This window comes from Panicum virgatum, chromosome 2N (assembly GCF_016808335.1).
Source record: "Panicum virgatum strain AP13 chromosome 2N, P.virgatum_v5, whole genome shotgun sequence".
NCBI classification, from domain to species: domain Eukaryota; kingdom Viridiplantae; phylum Streptophyta; class Magnoliopsida; order Poales; family Poaceae; genus Panicum; species Panicum virgatum.
Genome location: NC_053146.1, coordinates 50888465 through 50907668, shown reverse-complemented (window position 1 = coordinate 50907668; position 19204 = coordinate 50888465). Strand labels below are relative to the sequence as shown.

Genomic DNA, 19204 nt, shown 5'->3' with positions numbered 1-19204 from the left:
CTCCGCCGCGGCCCTCTGGATGTCACGCTCGTCGGCGATCCGCGCCAGCTCTTCCTCCAGTGCCCGTTTACGCGCCCCCAGATCTGTCATCTTGGTGTTGGCGTCGATGTTCTGAAGCACCAAGTCGGCGTTGTGCTGCCCAAGCCAGCGCATTTGGGAGTACAGCCGGTTCAACTCGTCGCTCTTTCTGCGCGAGATCTCCCTCAGCCACTGCAAGTGGAAGAGCGTGAATGAAACGCACAAAATCAAGGCCAAATACAAACGATTCCGGGGAGGGAGCCACTTACCTGGCTGATCTGGAAATCCGTCATCCTATGGATCTCCAAGGCACGGTCGAGGTGGCTCAGAATCTGAGAGCCGGCCTCGAACTGTGCCTTCCAGACGGCCTCCTCCTCCTGCTCGTTGCGGAGAAACTCCAAGGGGATCCCGGACTGGATGATCGTCCTGTGACGGGGCCCCTCGGACATCCCAGCGTTGAGTACCTCCTCGGAGGCCGACGTGAACTCGGCAATCCGGTCGGCGGCACTGGCAGCAGCAGCAGGGTCGATGTCCCTTGAGTCCCCGTACTCCTCGCTGCTCTCCGGCAGCTGCACCACCGGCACCATGCTCTTCGGCGCCGTCTGCGCCGTCACCACTGCAGCACCGTCGTCCCGGGCCTCTGCAGGCTCCGGGACACGGGTTTCCTCCACTGCCGGCGCCCTTGGCGCCGACTCCTCCTCCGCGACACCCTCGACCCCAGCCCTCTGGGGTTCGAGGACGAGGGTCTCCACCTCTATTTGGCTGGCGGGGCGCTCCTGCGTGCCCCCGTCAGTTTCTCCTTCTCCTGCGACCAGCCGGGCGGCACTACCCGCGTCCCCCCGACCGGCCTCGACTCCGACGCCCGGCCGGGTGGCGTCATTTGCGCCGCCCCGGTCGACCACCCCCTCGGCGTCAGCCTGAGCGGCCGTTACGGCGCCGCCCTGGCCGGCGTTGCCCCTGCTCTCCAGCGCTCGAGCCTGTTGGGCCCTCTGGACCCCTCGAGCCATCGCCTCCTGGAGCTTCACGGCCTCCGCCATGATGTCCACGACGGGCAGGGGCTGCGGTGCCGTGTGTGGCGTGGCGCATGCCCCGGTCTTGAGGGCCTTGGTCGGCGCAAGCGGGGCTGCATCCCTGGTGATGGTCCCGGAGCTGGTAATCGGAGAAGAAACGCTGAAGTCAGCAGGATTGGGGGGTCGACTAAACGAACGCGAGGAAAAAACTAAAGTCAAAATCACTTACCCTGACCGGGCGCTCATGCTGCGCTTGCCCGAGCCGCTCCATCGGGACCGCAGCACGTTGATGCCTCTCGACGACTGACCCGAGGGCGTCGTCCTCGGATCGGCCTGGAGCCTTGTAGCTATCTGCGCAGTTGTCTCTGCACCCGCCACCACCCGTCGACACCGCGGGCGCAGGTGTCCTCCTACCCATCGCCGGTGGAGACGACCTCCGCCCTGTCATGGGCGCAGACGATGTCCCGCCCGCCGCTGGCGTGGGAGACTTTCGTCCCGCCACTGGCGTGGGCGACCTTTGCTCTGCCTCTACGAGGGGCGGATCCACCAACGACCCTGGCATGAGCCTCGCCTCACCCAGCGTCACGGGCACATCCTATTCGGCAGCCCCTTGATAGACCGGCGGGGAACCCGTGCCTGTCGCCGCCTCGTCGTCATCCGAGAATTTGATCTCGGCATCCGAGGAGCCCTCCTCCTCCTCGGTGGACTCGGGCGTGGTGGGCTACGGCTTTCCCTCCGTGTGTGCAATTTTGCACGCCTTATCGTGCTTCACCTTCCTCTTCCTGGCGGCAGCCGCCTCCGCCGTGTCCTTCTGCTTCTTCACCGCCTCTGCGTGCAGGCGGTTGACTTCGAGTTCCTCCGGGACGGAGGCCTCAAAATGAAGCACTTGCGGCTCACCCCCTGCAAAACATAACCAAATCAGAATCAGGGAGTGGGGAGAGAAGAAGCACAAATCGGCAACGAATTGAAACCAGAACTTACCACGGAAATATACCCCATCTCGGGGCACATCTTGATCTCCTAGAGATCACTCGGGTTGTCGGGGAACTCCGCTACCGCATTCCTCGCCCTTCGGGAAGCGACGTCACGGGGGAGCAGCATGAGCGACGTCCTCGAGCCCGAGGCCGGGGCCTCGGGGGTGAGGTCAAAAATTGGCAGGCTCCTCTCCGTGAGAGGAATCACCCTCTGCCGGTGAAAGTTCGTGATGATGGCCGCCGCTGTCAACCCCCTCCTCGCCAGATGCCGCAATGCGTCGGTGAGCACCTCGAGCCCGGCGTTGTTCGTTGTCTTCCTGTTGGGGATGTACTAGTTCCTCCGAAACGGGCGCAGGTGAAGCAACAGACCGCCGACGCGGGCGAACCTCTTCGGCTGGCCCCGAACGTTCTCGATGAAGAGCTCGCCGTGGAACAGATGGATCCATAGATCCCAGTGTGCTTCAATCCCCAGATACCCCTCGCAGACAGCGACGAAGACCGCCGCCTGCGAGATGGAGTTGGGGCCGAAGTTGTGCAGCTCCACTCCGTAGTACTTGCACAACGCCCTCATTAATCTTCCGACGGGGACACCGAATCCCCACTCGTGGAGTCGTACGAGGCTCCTCCGGCCGCGGGGAAATCCACGCCGGCTGTTCCGAGCTGATGTTCACCGGCAGCAGCCTGTCGGCGACCAGCTGCTCCAAAACCGCCACGGTGGCGGTGGACTTCCTCCACGACAACGGCTCCTGGACATCCGACATTGCTTCGAACCACAGGGGGATGCGGGAAGGCAAGCTCTATGGTGGCTAAGGTGCGCTCTCGCTCCCTCCTTCTTCCTCCTCTTAGTCTCGACTCTGGGCTCAGGATGCAGGGGAGGCGGAGAAGTCAGGGAAGGCAAAGGCAAAGTGGCCAGGTAAGCCCCAAACAATCCCCCTTCCCCGCTTTTATCCATCGAGACGGGCGGATTCGCCGCCACAGCCCGAATCCACCGCATTGAATGTGGTAGATTTTTGCCATCGCTGACGGCTGGGCCCCACGACCACGGAGTCTCCCACGCGCGCACTTGGCAATAATTACGGCGCGGTAACCGGCGGGCACGGCGCAACTGTGGCACTATTCCATCCGTCTGCCGCCGCCCACGCCGCTTCTCCTACCCGAGGCAGCCGCCTGAAAAGGCGCACCCGCAGTGCACCGCAGGTACCGGGCCACGTCGCCCACGACCAGCGGAAGACCCACGCGCATGACCTGCGACTCCACGTCGTTTGCGAACCATGACGGAATATTCCTTTCGGGGGCTCTTCACCCTCGAAGGAATCTTATTACGAGGCCTTACTGATCAGGGGTTCGAAGCCTGACCCGTCGAGGGTTCGACAGGCGCCCCAGATCACCAGAGTCAGGGACTGCATGGATGTGTCATACAAGCTACCCTCGAACGCGGAGTTCGAGACATCCTACGTAGTGTTCAAGGCCGGTCGAGGGTGCCTAGCTGGGGGATCACATCGAGGGAGAGCATCGAGCCCTCGGACCCTATCGAACGGGTCCGAGCCCCGCCTAGCGAACCTTTGCGAGCACTTTATGTGATGTGTCCATGGACCACGAGCCGACCCTTATCGAACGGGGCACGGGCGTCCACTTGAACCACCCAATAACAGCTTACTGAAGCAGCCATAGCTCGCGGCCCGGGCATGGGTAGCATGGTGCGCTTCACCCCTCCTCCCTATGGAAGGGCGACGAGGGTCGTAATAAAAGTCGAGGGTCCCCTAAACGCCTTCACGTAGGCCGGGGCTCGGGGGCTCCTCGCACATTGCGGCTCAGGCGTCATCCTCGAATGGATCGACGATCGTCGATTGTGAAGTTCCACGTGTCTAACCAAAACCGCCACTCTTAACGCGCGCCTGCCAGATGGTTCAGCAGGACTCTGAGTCGTTGCGCCAGCACGAAAAACACCGAGGCCGGCTGAAAGGAATGCCGATGGCGGCTGAAAAAGACGCTGGACGGCCACACTAGTAAAGTAACCAAGCAGGGTGACGTTTATAGCCCTTGTACGAGTGCAAACACTCCTCCAAGGCCTCGGGGGCTACACCCGCGGGTGCGCTGGCGCGCCCCCACGGAGGAAACTTCACACATTCGAGGACCAAAATCCTATACAAGCTTGCTCGAACGCCCTCGACAGCACGACGTCGACGTGCCCAGCAGCGGCACCATGGTGCTCGAGGCGACTATGATCTGCATAGACAACTCGGAGTGGCCACCTCACTGCTTCTCCAGCGACAAACCCTGGCCCTAGATTGCACTTCTCCAACTATGCTCCCCGGTGCGCCGTTGCGCCCCCACCGGGCAAACCAAGGCCACCGCGGTCAGTACCCGAGTTACGCCCTCGAAAGGTTAAGCCTCTACAGGGCTGATGTACACCCTTACACCCTCGGTCATCCTCTCCGTGAAGGAGAAGGAGACTTCATTGCTCTTTACAAACAAAGATTACAAAGGGTTACCGGCTCGAAGCCGTCGAAAAGTACAAACGCATCGCCACCTGCGTGGCAATTTTCCCTGTCTTGGGGAGGAGTGAGCGCCGATGAAGAGCACCGAGTCCTTGGCCGACATCATGACTAGGATGCTCGGGCTTACGAGGAGCAACCCCCAGACCGCACGGGTCTGGCGGGATGCCCTCATCGCAAGCTTTCTTCTAGCGTCTCCTCCACCGAAGACCTTACGGGGGGCAAGCTGGCGGACAGCACCCTCTGCACCATCTCCCCGAAAGCGACATTGTCACCAAGAGGGTCAATGCGAAGAATGGCCACCAAACCTGGCGCCGACGCCATGATCAGGTGTCTCAACGCCCCTTCAGGCTGAGGGACATCGCAGAGGCAGGGCCCCACAGGCCCAATGTTCTTCTGCTAATCCCACTGAAGCCGAGGGATGGTGAGCACGCCCTCTCCAGCATTCTTCTAGCATCAAAGCCTAAAGAAGCCAGACCACCCCGTTCGGGGGACGACCATGAAAGGCAAAGAGAAACATTACTAGACTTAGGCGTTGCTAGAAGGAGCAAGGAAGTTGGAGAAGAAAGGGAGTCCCACGACCCCTATCTATAGCCGCGTCGGGCGCCAAGCTTCAAGCCTGTCGCAGGGAGAAGGTTTGGACCGCCTGTGACGGCGCGGCACTCCACGAGCGAAAGATGCCCTCGGTTACCGTGTCGAGACATGACCAAACAACGCAAAGCCGAGCCCCTGGACGCTGAGCAGCGCAGCATTGGCGATGGCCGACTACCCTCGAAGGGCGCGCCGCAAGGCGACCAGGGAAAGCGGGGCTGAGGCCCTGAGTGCGGGACAGCGCGGCAATGACACCAGCTGCAGAGCAGCAGGCGCCATCATGACCCTGGCCTGCCCAGCACACTGACGCGTCTCGTCCCCGGAATAAAAGAAGAAGGCACGCGCCTCGGAGCACTTTTTCTGCAGAAGCACTATCCCGACCGACGAGTTGTCGCATCCGCCAGACCAGCACTCGGATGCGCCTGGCGGGAGCGCAACGCCAATCGATCACATCAAGGGGAAAAATCTCCAAAATACCCTTTGGCCGAATCCCCTGACTCAACCAAAGGCTCAAGGGCTACTGTCGGGTACCATGATTAGGGGCACCCTAATCATGGGACCAAAACCGCCCGAAAAACGCAAACACATGGTGGACAACCGGGCCCACAAAGGCCTACAGTCTCCTTCCAATCCGGAAGAAAGGAAATGACTCAAAGAAGCCCAACATGCGGCCCACGTACGCAATGCAGCCCATCCGCACCCCCCTCGGACCCGCGGGGTGATCTCCGCCTCGCTCAAGGGCTCCTCGCCGAAGCCCTCGATAGAGCCCCGCGCCTCTGCCTCGCTCGAGGGTAGCGAGCCTACCCTCGGAGGAGCCGATCATCTCCGCCTCGCTCGAGGGTAGCGAAACTACCCTCGACAGGGCGAACCATCTCCGCCTCGCTGGAGGCCACCCCTCGACGGAAGGGACAAACGGCCCTTCCGCTCACCCGCCTGCCGTACGGAGGCATTAATGCCAACCACTCCTCCACAGCGTCCGGGTCAGGCGGCGTCAGGCCGCCATTCCCCACAGTGCTGTGACCGGAGTCTTGTCCGCCAACTCCGGTCACTGCTCCACCATTCCGGACGCTGTGGCGACACTGTGGGAACCTGCGACGCAGTGCAAGACATGCTCGGCTCTGCTCCAGCTACTATACTGCCAATTTCTCATACCTCCTTCGTACTTTCCCTTCCGCGGAGCCCTCGAACGGCATGGGCACGACCCTCGGAAGCGGCTCCGGCTTGGACCAGGACAAGACCCTGGCCTGCAGGACCCTCGGAACGCCGCCACGCTACGCCAGGAGGACGGTACCTCCCACAGCGACGACCATGCCGCCCACTGGAGCCACCAGGACGCCGGCACTATATCCGCAAGATCAAGGACAACGCCCAGGACGACTGACACGCCCGGCGCCATGCCCCACAGTGTATTTCCCACAGTGCTCGGCCACTGCGCTCCCGCGATTCGGGGAGAAGACGACGACTTCCGTGATCCCCTGTGCATGTACATCGTCCCTCCTTGTGTCTATAAAAGGAGGAGGCGGGCTTTCCTTTAAGGGGGTCGTCGGCCCATTCGGTAGAACACATACGCTCTTCCGAGCCCCGATATTGGCACTCACCTCAATCAACTCCTCCTCTAGCAGAGACCTGTGATCTTTCCTCCCTCTCTCGCTTCGCTTGTACCCCCTACTACAGGCACCCCCGGTGCAAGACAGTACAGTGCTCTGGCACACCCCTTTGCTAGACGTACGGCCCCACGGCCGGAACCAGGATAAACCCGTGCGTTACTGTGTTGCCTCTTGCATCAACATCTGGGACGAGGAATACACAACATCATTACTGGTTGGGTCTGGGCCACCGGGTCAGGACACCGACATTATTTTTATTTTAATTGATTGGTGTTAGCTTTAATTTTTATTAATAGTATATGTTTGTAATTGCTACATAGCTAAATGGTATTTTATATTTAATTTTTTTAATAACATTGGTGGGTGATTTTTAATTAGGCACACGGTTATTTTAGGCTAATTTTTATTGTAATGGCTACGGTGGGTAATATAAATTTATGTTATTTTCCCCGATTAACGTAGGAATTTAGTTTGTTGGTCAAATAATAAGATAATAGATATCTTTTTTATATTTGATCAAAGCTGAATTAGATTGACTTGATAGAAAGCTAGAATTATATTCTTTTTAGGATGGAGGGAGCCTTTGAGCTTAATAGCATTAACTTGTGGTGCTTTCCCTCCCAAAGAACAAATGAGTAGCAGCAATAACTTACCCGAGGTAAATTCTGATACTTTCCTCTTGTTAACGCGCAGAGAGTAAGTCCATATACTTTTTTTTCTATGGTGAGTCAAAAGTTCTCACCACTAAACATTTTTTTACAAAAGAAAGAAAAACCAAAGGCAGAAGCTCTGCCTGCAGTGGGCCAGTGGCGTCTGTAGCTAGCTTCTGGTACACTCAATAGCTTGCTCACCACCACTGTTCCAAAGCAGAAACTCCTACACGTCTGCCAAGAAACATATGTTCTTTGCATCAAAGAACAAGACATAAAGCTCTCAAAGCATCCCGATTTCCCACCTTTTATTTCCTTGCTGCTTTGAGAAAAGCAAAGCATAATCCATTTCTTAACCCGGTGTCGTGGCTGCCGGCCACTCGAACCAGTTGCAAGAACAAATGCACATCAAGCAGATGCTTCCCCAGCATGAGCGCACCACCTGACCGATCATAACGCCTGCGGAGGCCGGCGGACATCGCCGGAGAATCCAGCCATGTCCTCAGGTCCGGCGAGGGGAAGCGGCAGCAGCAGCGCGGGAGAGAGCCTCCGGAACTCCTGCAACGACTTCGCCCGGACCCTGGCGCGGCTGCCGGCCAGCATCATGGAAGGCCTGTCGAGGTCGATCCCTCGCCGTCGGAGCCACCACCACCCTATCCCCCACCGTCTCCAGCCACCTCTGCAAGCGCCTCCGCTCCTTCCTCCGCCGTTCGTCCCCGAGGAGCTCTTCTTCTTCAGCGTGTTCGAGCAGCAGTACGGCGCGCACCACCCGTTCTTCTACGCCTGCCGCTTCGCCGACGCCCTGAGGGCCGCGCGGAGGGAGGGCAAGCTCGTCTTCGTGTACCTCCACGACCCGGGCCACCCCTACACCGAGCCCTTCTGCCGGCGGACGCTCTGCAGCGACGTGGTGGTGGAGTTCCTCGACGCCAACTTCGTGTCCTGGGGAGCCGTCAGCGGCACGGGGGAAGGGCCGGGCATGGTGGCGTCGCTGCAGCCCGGTAGCTTCCCCTTCTGTGCCATCGTCGCTCCGGTCTCCGACGAAAGCATCGCAGTCCTGCAGCAGGTATTATGAATCTCAGTAGTCAGTAGTCAGTACCGTCCCGTTCTGTCTTCCCTGATCGATCGTTTGCAATACACATCTTCCACCATGATTCTGTTCCCCCTTTAAACATTTGCGAACTGAACCTGTTCTGTGTTTGCACTAAGCACTGCCACGCACCTTATGATCTCTGTGCAGGTGGAGGGACCAGTGTCACCGTCAGAGCTGGTGGAGATCTTGCAGCGCACCATTGACGAGCAGGGCGCGGCTTTCCGAGCCTCCAGGCCTGATGAGCAGGCTGCGGCCATCAGATCCGCCAGAACGGCCGAGGAAGAAGAGAGGAGAAGGTCGGCTCTGCGACTGCGACAAGAGCAGGACGCAGCTTACCTTGAGTCGCTTCGGCGGGATCAGGTAGGGTAGTCAGCCAGGCCAGGCCAGGCCGAGGTCGAACATAGTGCTCTGAACATCCATGATCGATCCATCCATCCCCGGATGAGCTTCTGAACTCTGTTGGCTGCAGGAGAAAGAAAGATCCCGCAAGAGTCTGCAAGAGGGAGCTGCCAAGCCGAGGGCAGGTAACCAGCTTCGCGCAAGACATCCTGGCCAGGCAGCACGCCAACCTACCAAGCCGACCCAGATCAGAGCATCCCCTCAGAAGGAAACTGCAGCTTCACAAAGAACTGAACCTAATACCAAGGTACGGTCACACCTGAGTACCTGACTATGTTTACAGATCATCTGGCCTGTGCTGTCAGATATGAACTGTGGCATTTTTTGTGCAGATCATGATAAGGTTTCCCAACGGTGAGAGGAGGCAGCAGAGCTTCCATCACACGGACACCGTCAAGGATGTCTACAGGTATGTGGACTCCTTGGGCATACCAGGCATCGGACGCTACCAGCTCGTGAGGAGCTACCCAAGGAAGACGTACGGTCAGCAGCAGCTGGGGATGACTCTCGGAGACGCAGGTTTCTATCCGAGTGTGACGTTGTACATTGAGCAGCTTTCGTAATCTTGCTGGGTTGCTGTAATCGTGATTCGTGAAACTGGCATAAATTTCAAGAAAACAATGCGATGGGAAGATCTGGAGATATAAATGCCAAAAGTTCAGAAACTTATCTGTGTACATCTCTCTCTTTTTTAAAAAAAAATCTGTAGATGTTTATTTTGGTTCTACTCTACATACTATAGTATATATACTCCGTAGTTTCTCTGAAGAAGAAAAATCGGACAAGAATCCAGTGAAAACATATTTACAATTTGGTTGGGCCAACGAAAGTCCAGCCCACGTGCTTCCTCAAAAGCACGGCCCATCAACCATCAGTCCACCCCAACCTGGGCCAGCCCAAATTTCGATTCCCTTTGAGAGACAAAAAGAAGATAAGGAGGCCCCACCCGGCAGCGAATGTTCTCCGCATCCTCGATCCGAACGGCCATGGCCTTCGCCGCCGTCCTCCGCGCCGGCCTCCTCGCGGTGCCCCCTCGGCTATCCGCCTCCTCGCCGCCGCCATTCTTCGCCACTTCGTCCTACGCCCGTGTACCTCGCCTCACAGCAGCTGCACGCGCCGTACGGTACCGGCGACGGGGCCGGCCGAGCCGCGCGGCCGCGGCGATCACCGCGTCGCTCGACCTCACCGAGGACAACGTCAGGCTCGCCCTAGAAGAAGCCAAATCCGAGGCAAGGAAACTGAACTGCTTTCCCTCTCCTCAAACCCCCCATGGACATCACATGCCGTTGCAGCCTCGAGCTAACGCCGTCGCTGGTCTTGTGCGCTTCAGCTTGGGCAGCTGTTCGACACGTCGGTGGGAATCACAGGTGAAGCGCTTATCCTACGCCGCAGTGCCAATTGAATCAAGATCTTGTTTGCGATTGTGATTGTGACTTCACCTTTCGGTGAATTGTTTCGTTGGTGGTTGCAGGGCAAGTCGATCTCGCGGAGTTGGACGGGCCGTTCGTAAAGCTCCGGCTCAAGGGCAAGTTCTGGCATACCCGCGCCACCGTGGTAGCGAGGATCGGCAACTACCTCAAGAACCGCATCCCGGTGAGGGTTTCTCAATTCTGGAGTGAGGGCCGGTGTTGGAGATTAGGAGAGTTTTAATTAAGCTGGTGATCATGAGGTTATTTGTTTGGGCAGGAAATATTGGAAGTGGAGATAGAGGACGAGAAACAATTGGATGATAGCCCGGCTGCTTTCTGAGGTATGAAATGATCACAGTTAGTTCAGTCCTGTGATTTATCAGCATCTGCCAATTCAGGTTCTTGAAAAAGGAACACAGCTTTCAGTCTTCAGACCTCAGAGTTAGTACTAGAAGAAGCGTATGAGGGCTACTTTATAGCACTTACAATGTTCAGGAAAAACCTATCTTAACCATTTTCCCCTCTTCTTGGAGGCTACCTTTCCTGCACAATTAATCTTGTAATGCCAAAATTAAAAATTGTAAACACATGAACTCTGCTTAATTCAAGCATCACTGTGGCGCATGTGACAAGAACATTCACCATTGCCAATGTCAAAAACTGAATTTTTTTTTAGATTTAGGAAAAGTTCCGGCCTTGATCATTCACAAGTGAATGACTACAACCAACAAATAGGACTACAGCACGTAGGCTTACAGAGCAACAGCTCAAACACCGAAACCTTGCTGGTCTGAACAATCCAACACACACAACAGAAACTTGCTGAACTTTAACAGAGGTGAACTAACCTGACCCAAACAAACGCCGCGCAAGAGAAACCATAACTATAATCTGTTTCTAAAATTCCATCCCCACTTGTTGTAGAGTTCCATTATCACTTCTTCCAAACGCTGACAGTTGCTCTTCATTAGTTGCACCGTTTCCACTTCAGATAGCTGCAACCACCATCTTGCCCAGTATGTCCCTCTAAAGAGTACTTGCAAATACGAGTTAGGACACCCTTGTTGAAACACAAGTTCATTTCGGCTTAACCAAATGGCCCAGCACATAGCTGATGCACATATTAGCAGTTGCATTCTAAATTTCAGAGAAAAACCACTTAGCCAAGGTCCTAGCAGATTGGTAACACTACAAGGAGGAACAATGCCAAAAGTAAAAAAGACAGCATTCCAAACAAACTTTGCCACATGACTAAGGGTTACACCACAATGATTAAGGGTGAGGCAGTGATGCTTCAGCATGGATTTTGGCTGGGGCAAAGCACCTGGGGTGCCTAATTGGTAGAGCTTGAGTTTTTTAGAGTCTTTTCTTGGAGTGCTGGCTCTCTTAGTAAAGTTTCTTTTTTTCATTTTTGTAGCCGCTGGGCTTTAGTCTCTTCCTACTAATACAACGGGCAGCTCTCCTAAAAAAACTGAAGTTGCGAAGTGAATTTGAAGAGCCAAATGTACTAGACCTGACTGTTGCAGTCTTTCTTTCATGGTCACAGTTCCAGTTTCAGGTTTTGTGGTTTCCTATATGGTTTGGTTTATACCAGCTACCATTGATTGCAGATATCCATTATTTGTAGGTGCTTACTGTAGTATTACAAAGAAGCAGCTGCCTGGTATTGTTGCGGGGACCTACCTTTGGAGAAGTTTAGTGGTTTTTCTTTCTAGGATCATCATCTTGTGTCTGAAAAGGGTCTAGCTATGATGCACTCTTGCCACTGATTATATATTTAAGTCACCACTGTCTTGCAAAATAATGATATGCTGAAGTTTTTGTGATCATCATATATTGTTTGAAATACTGTTTTCATCATTACGGTCCTTTGTTGATTTTGTCCAGTGATGTCGGTAGACAATTGGCAGGATGAGAATATGCCCGCAAATATAGTCAACTCGCGCATTAGCAGCAATTCAGCGGTCAAGCGTCATGGTAATTCCGTTTTCATTCCTACTGACATCAATATGCGACATTTTGCTCTTCTGCATTCGTTGATTTTTTTTTTGCCTCTTCTGATCCTATTCCCTCCCACCTTTTCAGCACCTACTCCATGATTTTGTTCATAAATTCAATCCGTGTTGAGCTCCAGAAACCCTGTCTGTTGAGTATTTATGTATATGGATCCTTTCTGACCTACTATGAACACACTCATGAGAACACAACTGCAAATGTGTTCCCATTGTCTTGAGCTCAAAAAATAACTTGCATTGCGAATCTCGGTTGCCACTTGGCTTACCAACGTTCAGCGTTCTTGTAAAATATCTAGGCATCAGTGGTCTATTTGAGGAGCAAATATTTACAACTCCTAGCCACTTTCTATTTCAGTTACTTGTTTTCCTGGTTTGCATATAGAAAACCAATGGGAAAGCAGCAGTTTGGTTCGGAGAAGTTGGAATCTGCTGTTATCAAGTACACGCAGCTAGCAGAATAATCTGTCCCCAGACCAGACTGGTGAACTTTTTACTTTCTGGCAATGGTGCTGCAGAGTGCCGAACAGCGAGTGCGCATTTCGGCGCCGAAGTGACACGTCCGCTGAAGATTCTGTGCCTGCTATAGTTGCTCACAAGAAACAAGAGATGCCCACACAAATTTCAAATCTGCTATAGTCAATCAACATCTTGGACTGAAACTGCTCGGCGTGGATCATGGATGCCGTACTCTTTTTCTCCCCTTGACACCACCACCATTGCCATGCACATCAGAGGAAGTCGGGGATGGTACCATAAAGTCTCTGCAACAAAGGCATTTCTGAACATCCCTCGGCTGCTGCCTGACTGTCATGGCGCGCAACTAGACTGAACTGAACTGAACCTGATCCGACTTCACTTCACCGCCATGGCGCTGCAGGAACATCCAGCAATGCAACTCTGGCATCTGACAGACGGATGGTACGGACGGAGCAGACGCCGTCTCTGTCTGGGCCACGCAGATTCGCCTGCCTCTGCCTGGAACTGCAAGGTCCAACTCGCCATGATCGCTCTCGGGATCAATGATAACCCCTCTGTGCACTGACTGCACTACTGGTGGCCGGACCTGTCCTGTCAGCGGCGGCGCGTCGCTGTTGTCCGGGGTCCAACGTTGCTGTGGTCCTCTCTCTCCGGCTCTCAACCAGGCCACCAGTTCCAGAGCTCGATGATGCCTTGGGCTCACGGCTAATCATACGGTTAGTGGTGTGTTGAGGGAAGGAATCTTCACTTAATCGCCCCCAAAGTACCATCACGACCCTTATCTCTCTCTCTCTCTCTCTCTCTCTCTCTCTCTCTCTCTCTCTCTCTCTCTCTCTCTCTCTCTCTCTCTCTCTCCCCCCCCCCCCTTTTTTAAAAAAGTTTAGCCGTGCGATCCCGACCGCATCATTGAGCTGAATTCCTTGCACGGGGAGGAGAATAGAGGATCATTGCTGCGGTTGGGCTCTCCCTCTCGTCAGGTTGCTTCTGAATAATTCGGTGCAGGACTGCAGGTCCAGTGCATGCACTTGTTTACTCAGGCTAGGCTCGGTTTGTCGGCCAGATTAGCGAGGATCCGGTTCCATGTCAGGCCAAAACAAGATTCCGCGGGAATAACCAACGAGAGGCGCCACGAGACGCGGCTTTTGGCTGGTCCTCCTCCCCGTTGGGGTAGCATCGCTAATGGCGCCATTACAGTAGGGTCTCGGTTTGAAACGGTCACGCCTCAAGTCTCTGCTCGCGCATGTGACACCACGTGAGGCGATATCTTGCTCGCAGTGCTTCCAAAGACCAGAGCAGGTTCAGGAGCTGCGAGTGGTTGGGTTTGTTATGAATATAATTTTTCACTGCTCTATCTATGCATGGTTGGGTTCAGGTCATCTCGGTCGTGTTCAGTTCCTGAATATCCTGTGACGTGAGATCATCTCCCTTTGACCAAAAGGAGGGTTAGCTTAATTGCTTCAGTGCATCATCGCCTGCTTTTAGGGCGATGCCTGTGTGTAACCTAAGCGCGTCATCTTCGGCGGATACCGGAGTTGTCCGGGTGGAAGAAACGCAAGATAATGATCTTTATAGTCGATGGTTAAGTCATCAGCTAAGATTTTCTCCCCTCAGCTTTATCCAGGTAATTGCGCCTGCCCCTCCATGTGTTCGCTCTCCAATTGGACTGACCAAAGGGAACCGTCACATCGGGCGATCTCGTGACTTTTACAAGACAACTCGTATCATCCTTGGCCTCGATTGGGGTTCTACAAATTCTAGCGTGCACGTTTTCGGAAAAGAAAATCTCGCATATATGGTGTACTAAATGAAGTCTATTTGCAAAATCTTTTCATAGATGAGTGTAATTTTTCGCGACGAATCTAATGACGGTAATTAATTGATGATTTGCCACCGTGATGCTATAGTAACCATTCTCTAATCGCGCGGTCAAATGCCTCATTAGATTCTTCAGGGTTACTAGCACAGGGGTTCTAAAGTTGATTTCGTAAACTGGCTTTGTTTGACACTGTAATTAGCGGTCAAATGTTACTATTTCTAGCGTGGCCTAGCATACCAAACAAGACCCTTATATCAGAGAAACTCTTATTCAGGGTCCGATTGGTATGTCTTAGGGGGCGTTTAGTTTCCAAAAAAAGTTTGCACAGTACATGTCAAATCGAATTTTCGGACACATGCATGGAGCATTAAATGCAGTTGAAAAAAATTATTAATTACATAGTCTAACTGATTCCTACAAGATGAATCAAATTACGCTAATTAATTCATGATTGGACATTAATTATCAAATAACAACGAAATATGCTACAGTAGCCAAACCCAAACTTTTTCACCAACTAAACACCCCCTTATTTTTTGCTTCGGCTTGGCCTGCTTCTCGCAAATCGAGACGTGAGCCTGTTTTTTTTTATAAATTCGTGCTAAAATGAAGTCAGTCTTTTTTAGCTTCATCAGCTTTAACCCCCGTTTGGGAGGGCTCCAAACGGCTCCAACTCGACTGTAGAAAATACTATAGCGGCTCCTGTCTCAATGATGCGCGGCACTATTCATTTGAAGCTGTGGAGCTGGGTTTGGACGGCTCCAACAGCTTCGCGCTACAGTGGCGCCACAGTGCTGGAGCCGGCGGGAGCCCTCCAAAAAGGACCTTAGTTTCGCTTGTAAAACCGTTTTGGGTGAATCCGTACGAAACGGTCCTTCATAGTTGCAGATTACTGACGCGTATATACATGCGTATGGAGGAATGATCCGATTCAGAGTTGCAGAGTGGATCATCTACATGCGTATGGAGGAGTATCCATGCCGCATCAGACAAGGTATCGGCAGGAAGTTCCTTCTCATTCCCTGATGCGCGATACCTAAGAGAAAGAAATCTCAGACAGCGTGCGTGTTCCTGCCCTTCCTAGGATCCATCGGGTTGGCGCCTCCGAGGAAGATTAGGCGTGGATTACAAGGCCGAATTGTTTAGCTTTTTTGTCGCTCGTGCGCCCGGATTCCGGGTCGCGATTCCGGCAAATCCTTGTTGCCTTGCGCGGGGGGTGCGCGTCCATCGATTGGTGAAAGAAAGAGTCCGGCTCCATCTACCTGTCCTCCACCTAGCGGCTGCGATTACATGGAGCATTAAATGTAGGTAAATAAAAAAATTAATTGCATACAGTTTTGATATACACGACGAGACGAAATTTTTGAGCATAGTTTGGTCATGGTAGGACAACAATTACCACAAACAAATGAAAAATACTATAATATACTACAGTGTCCGATGTGACTTTTTTACAACTATTTTACGGATCTAAACACATCCTTTATAGCTACTATCGGATAAGAAATTTGTCAGAGTTTTCAGAGGTGTAGTTTGAATTGGACTGCAAGCCAAAGGGTTTTTATCATCAACTGAAACCCAGTAGCACTTTTATCTTGTCAGTACGATTTATTCCCTTTGTGCTCTTTCTGAACTCCGAGTGACAGATTGGAACCCAGGTTCAGTTCAGTTCAGTTGTCCCAGTCAGATCACATGTGCTGCAGGCTTTGCGCTTTAGGCCCTGTTTAGTTGGAGCACAAAATTTTTTTCGTTAGAATCTTACTAATTTGAAGTACTAAATGAAGTCTATTTACAAAACTTTTTACACAGATGGATTGTAAATCGCGAGACGAATCTAATGATGCTAATTAATCCATGATTAATCAATAATTAGCGGATGATACTGTAGCATCACTGTTTCAAATCATGGATTAAGTAGGCTCATTAGATCCGTCTCGTGATTTACAGCCCATCTATGCAAAAAGTTTTGTAAATAGACTTTATTTAGTACTCAATGCATGTGTCGAAACATTCGATGTGACGGTTTTTTTGCGTTTACGGGTTTATGGGGTGGGAATTAAAAAGGGCCTTAATGTCATCACGGTCAGAGACTGGCCCTGTTTAGTTCCAACGCAAAAAAAATTTTGCGTTGGAATCTTACTAATTTGAAGTACTAAATGAAGTTTATTTACAAAACTTTTTGTATAGATGGGTTGTAAATCGCGAGACGAATCTAATGATGCTAATTAATCCAGGATTAATCAATAATTAGCGGATGGTACTATAGCATTGTTGTTGCAAATCATGGATTAAGTAGGCTCATTAGATTCGTCTCGCGATTTACATCCCATTTATGTAAAAAATTTTGTAAATAGACTTCATTTAGTACTCCATACATATATCCAAACATTCGATATGACAGATTTTTTTTTCGTTTACCGGGTTTATGGAGTGGTAACTAAACAGGCCAAACAGCTCGAGTAGTCGAGCTGGGGACTGGCCGACTGTGCAGGCCGCGGCAGCGCACTTTGCTTGGACATGAATAATTCCACGCTGCAAGCTCAGAGAAACTCTGCTTCAGGTCTCGAGCTGGAGCTGCGCCCGGCGGTACATGACATCTGATTCTGTCTCTCTCATTCGAAGTTTGGCAAATGATCTTTGGGCAGGGTTAATTAAGGCGGGGCGGCATGCCAGCATGTAACATGTTACAATCCACTAGTGCAAACTGGGCTTGGTTGGGCAAGCGTCCCTGCCAGCCGACCGGGTTTGAACCCTGGTGTTGCACAAAAAAAATTCCCTAGCCCGTCCCATGGTCAAAGCATAGTTGGGTCCATCTCTGATAGCTAATCCCTCCGTGTGCGCGGGACGCGTCCATTCTCACGGGTCACGGGCACTGTGTACGGATAGGGTGAGGGTTGAGAGATCGTGACACTTATCCTCCATATCTTAGTTTTTACATGCTCATAGAATTTTCGCATGAGCATTAGATTTTTAAATGACTGGTAAATGTCTAAAACCTAGTTGGTACTCCCTCCGTCCAAATTTTAAGTTATTCTAACTTTTTTGGAGAGTCAAAATATTTTAAATTTGATCAAATTTATACAATAAAATACTAACATTTATGATATCAGATAAGTATCATTAGATTCTTTATTAAATGTACTTTCATAGTAGTATATCTATTTGGTGCTACAATCTTTGAAATCTTTTCTATAATTGTAGTCAAATATAAAAATAGTTTGACTATTCTCGAAAGTTGGAATGACTTACAATTGGAAACGGAGAGTAGGAAACTAGAATGAGAGTTCGGCTCACTAAGGTCCCGTTTAGTTACAAAAAAATTTCACCCAAAAATTTTTGTGCCACCTTTAGACACATGCATGAAACATTAAATGTAGTTAAAAACAAAATTAATTGCACAGTTTGGATGTACACGATGAGACGAATCTTTTGAGCCTAATTAGTGCATGATTCGCCATAAGTGCTAGTAACCCACATATGCTAATGATGCGGTCAAAGACCTCAAAAGATTCATCTCGCGGTTTCCAAACGAGTTCTGAAATTAGTTTTTTAATTGGTGCTCGAAAATCTCTCCCGGCATCTGGTCAAACATTCGATGTGACTCTTGGACAAAAAAATTTCACTAATAAAACACCCCTTAAGTATTAAACTAATCTGAAAAACGATGTCTTTGTACATAATTTCATTTTAGTGTTTGTCTTCCCAAAACATGACACCTACTCCCTGCTGCAAAAAGTTGCTAAGTCACACCAACCATGTACTCATGCCAAGAGACTTATTTTCCATACCAAAGAGGGAGGCATAGGCATGGACCCAAAGAGGGACTTTCCCCACCTAATTTGCTGAAACTTGTCGCGGAATCACGAGAGCTCCTTTCGCGTTTGGACAAACACATATCTGAAAGGGACCTCCACATTCGCAAACATCACTATGACTTCACAAGAGGTTATTATCCTGCAGAGATAATTGAGCTTATTCTGGGCGCCACATGTTTTCACCCAAGCCAACAAAATACGGTTCCAGTTTTTTGTGCGGTCAAATTTTACACCTTCGCGTATGCTCGTAAATAAGTAGCATTGGGCATGCATTATTTGACATTTTTAGAAATGATGTTGAGCGCGCCTTTCATTTATTCACATTACGGAGCCATCAATAGTGATGCTTCCAAAGTAATGCTAGTTAGATTTCTAAATTATTTGCTTTTATCAGCGTACTTGATTTTTAATTATTCTCTTTGTCCATAAGAAATCGCATACTTTTTTTCTAAAAATATTCACACATTGTTAGTTACAATGATTCTTGAGATATATTGAGTCAATTCCTAATGTTTTGTTACATTGATTTTGAGTTTTGGCTACCACGTCTGGCCGGTGACGACAGCCGGAGAATCTATTGAAGTGCTCGAATTATGGGCAACGACGATGGTCAAGGCGATGGTCAAGGCGAGTACGAGCTCGCAATGGGGATAAAAGTGAGGCAACAATGGTGGTCAAGGCGAGTATGAGCTCACAGCTTGGATCAAAGCTAGTGAGCCAACGGTTGTATGGCCACGAATAAATCCATGGTTTCGAGTCCTATGACTACTTTAAATGATGTCTACTGAAGAGAATGGTGTAGATTAAGTCGACTGAGAAAAAAACAAACAAAGAAAAA

The 19204-nt window shown here is 51.4% G+C and overlaps 2 protein-coding genes across 8 annotated transcripts; both read left to right on the top strand.

Moving 5' to 3' along the window:
- The first annotated feature begins 7595 nt into the window (after positions 1 to 7595).
- Positions 7596 to 9511, top strand: LOC120661031 (plant UBX domain-containing protein 10-like). Its single transcript, XM_039939718.1, has 4 exons — positions 7596 to 8408; positions 8583 to 8795; positions 8905 to 9081; positions 9167 to 9511. Exons 1-4 carry the CDS (start codon positions 7842 to 7844, stop codon positions 9395 to 9397), a joined length of 1188 nt encoding a protein of 395 aa, XP_039795652.1. The 5' UTR covers positions 7596 to 7841; the 3' UTR covers positions 9398 to 9511.
- Positions 9512 to 9778: 267 nt separating this feature from the next.
- On the top strand, positions 9779 to 12958 carry LOC120661032. Of its 7 annotated transcripts, none has more exons than XR_005669801.1 (6): positions 9779 to 10063; positions 10165 to 10201; positions 10306 to 10427; positions 10521 to 10584; positions 12131 to 12220; positions 12774 to 12958. XR_005669801.1 is itself a non-coding variant. In XM_039939719.1 (5 exons), exons 1-4 carry the CDS (start codon positions 9791 to 9793, stop codon positions 10581 to 10583), a joined length of 495 nt encoding a protein of 164 aa, XP_039795653.1. In that variant the 5' UTR covers positions 9779 to 9790; the 3' UTR covers position 10584; positions 11871 to 12106. The 7 variants fall into 7 exon arrangements, 2 of the variants coding, with proteins under 2 accessions (XP_039795653.1, XP_039795655.1); XR_005669798.1 differs by lacking the exon at positions 12774 to 12958 and adding an exon at positions 12329 to 12502; XR_005669800.1 differs by lacking the exons at positions 12131 to 12220; positions 12774 to 12958 and adding exons at positions 11871 to 11958; positions 12011 to 12106.
- The last annotated feature ends 6246 nt before the right edge of the window (positions 12959 to 19204 follow it).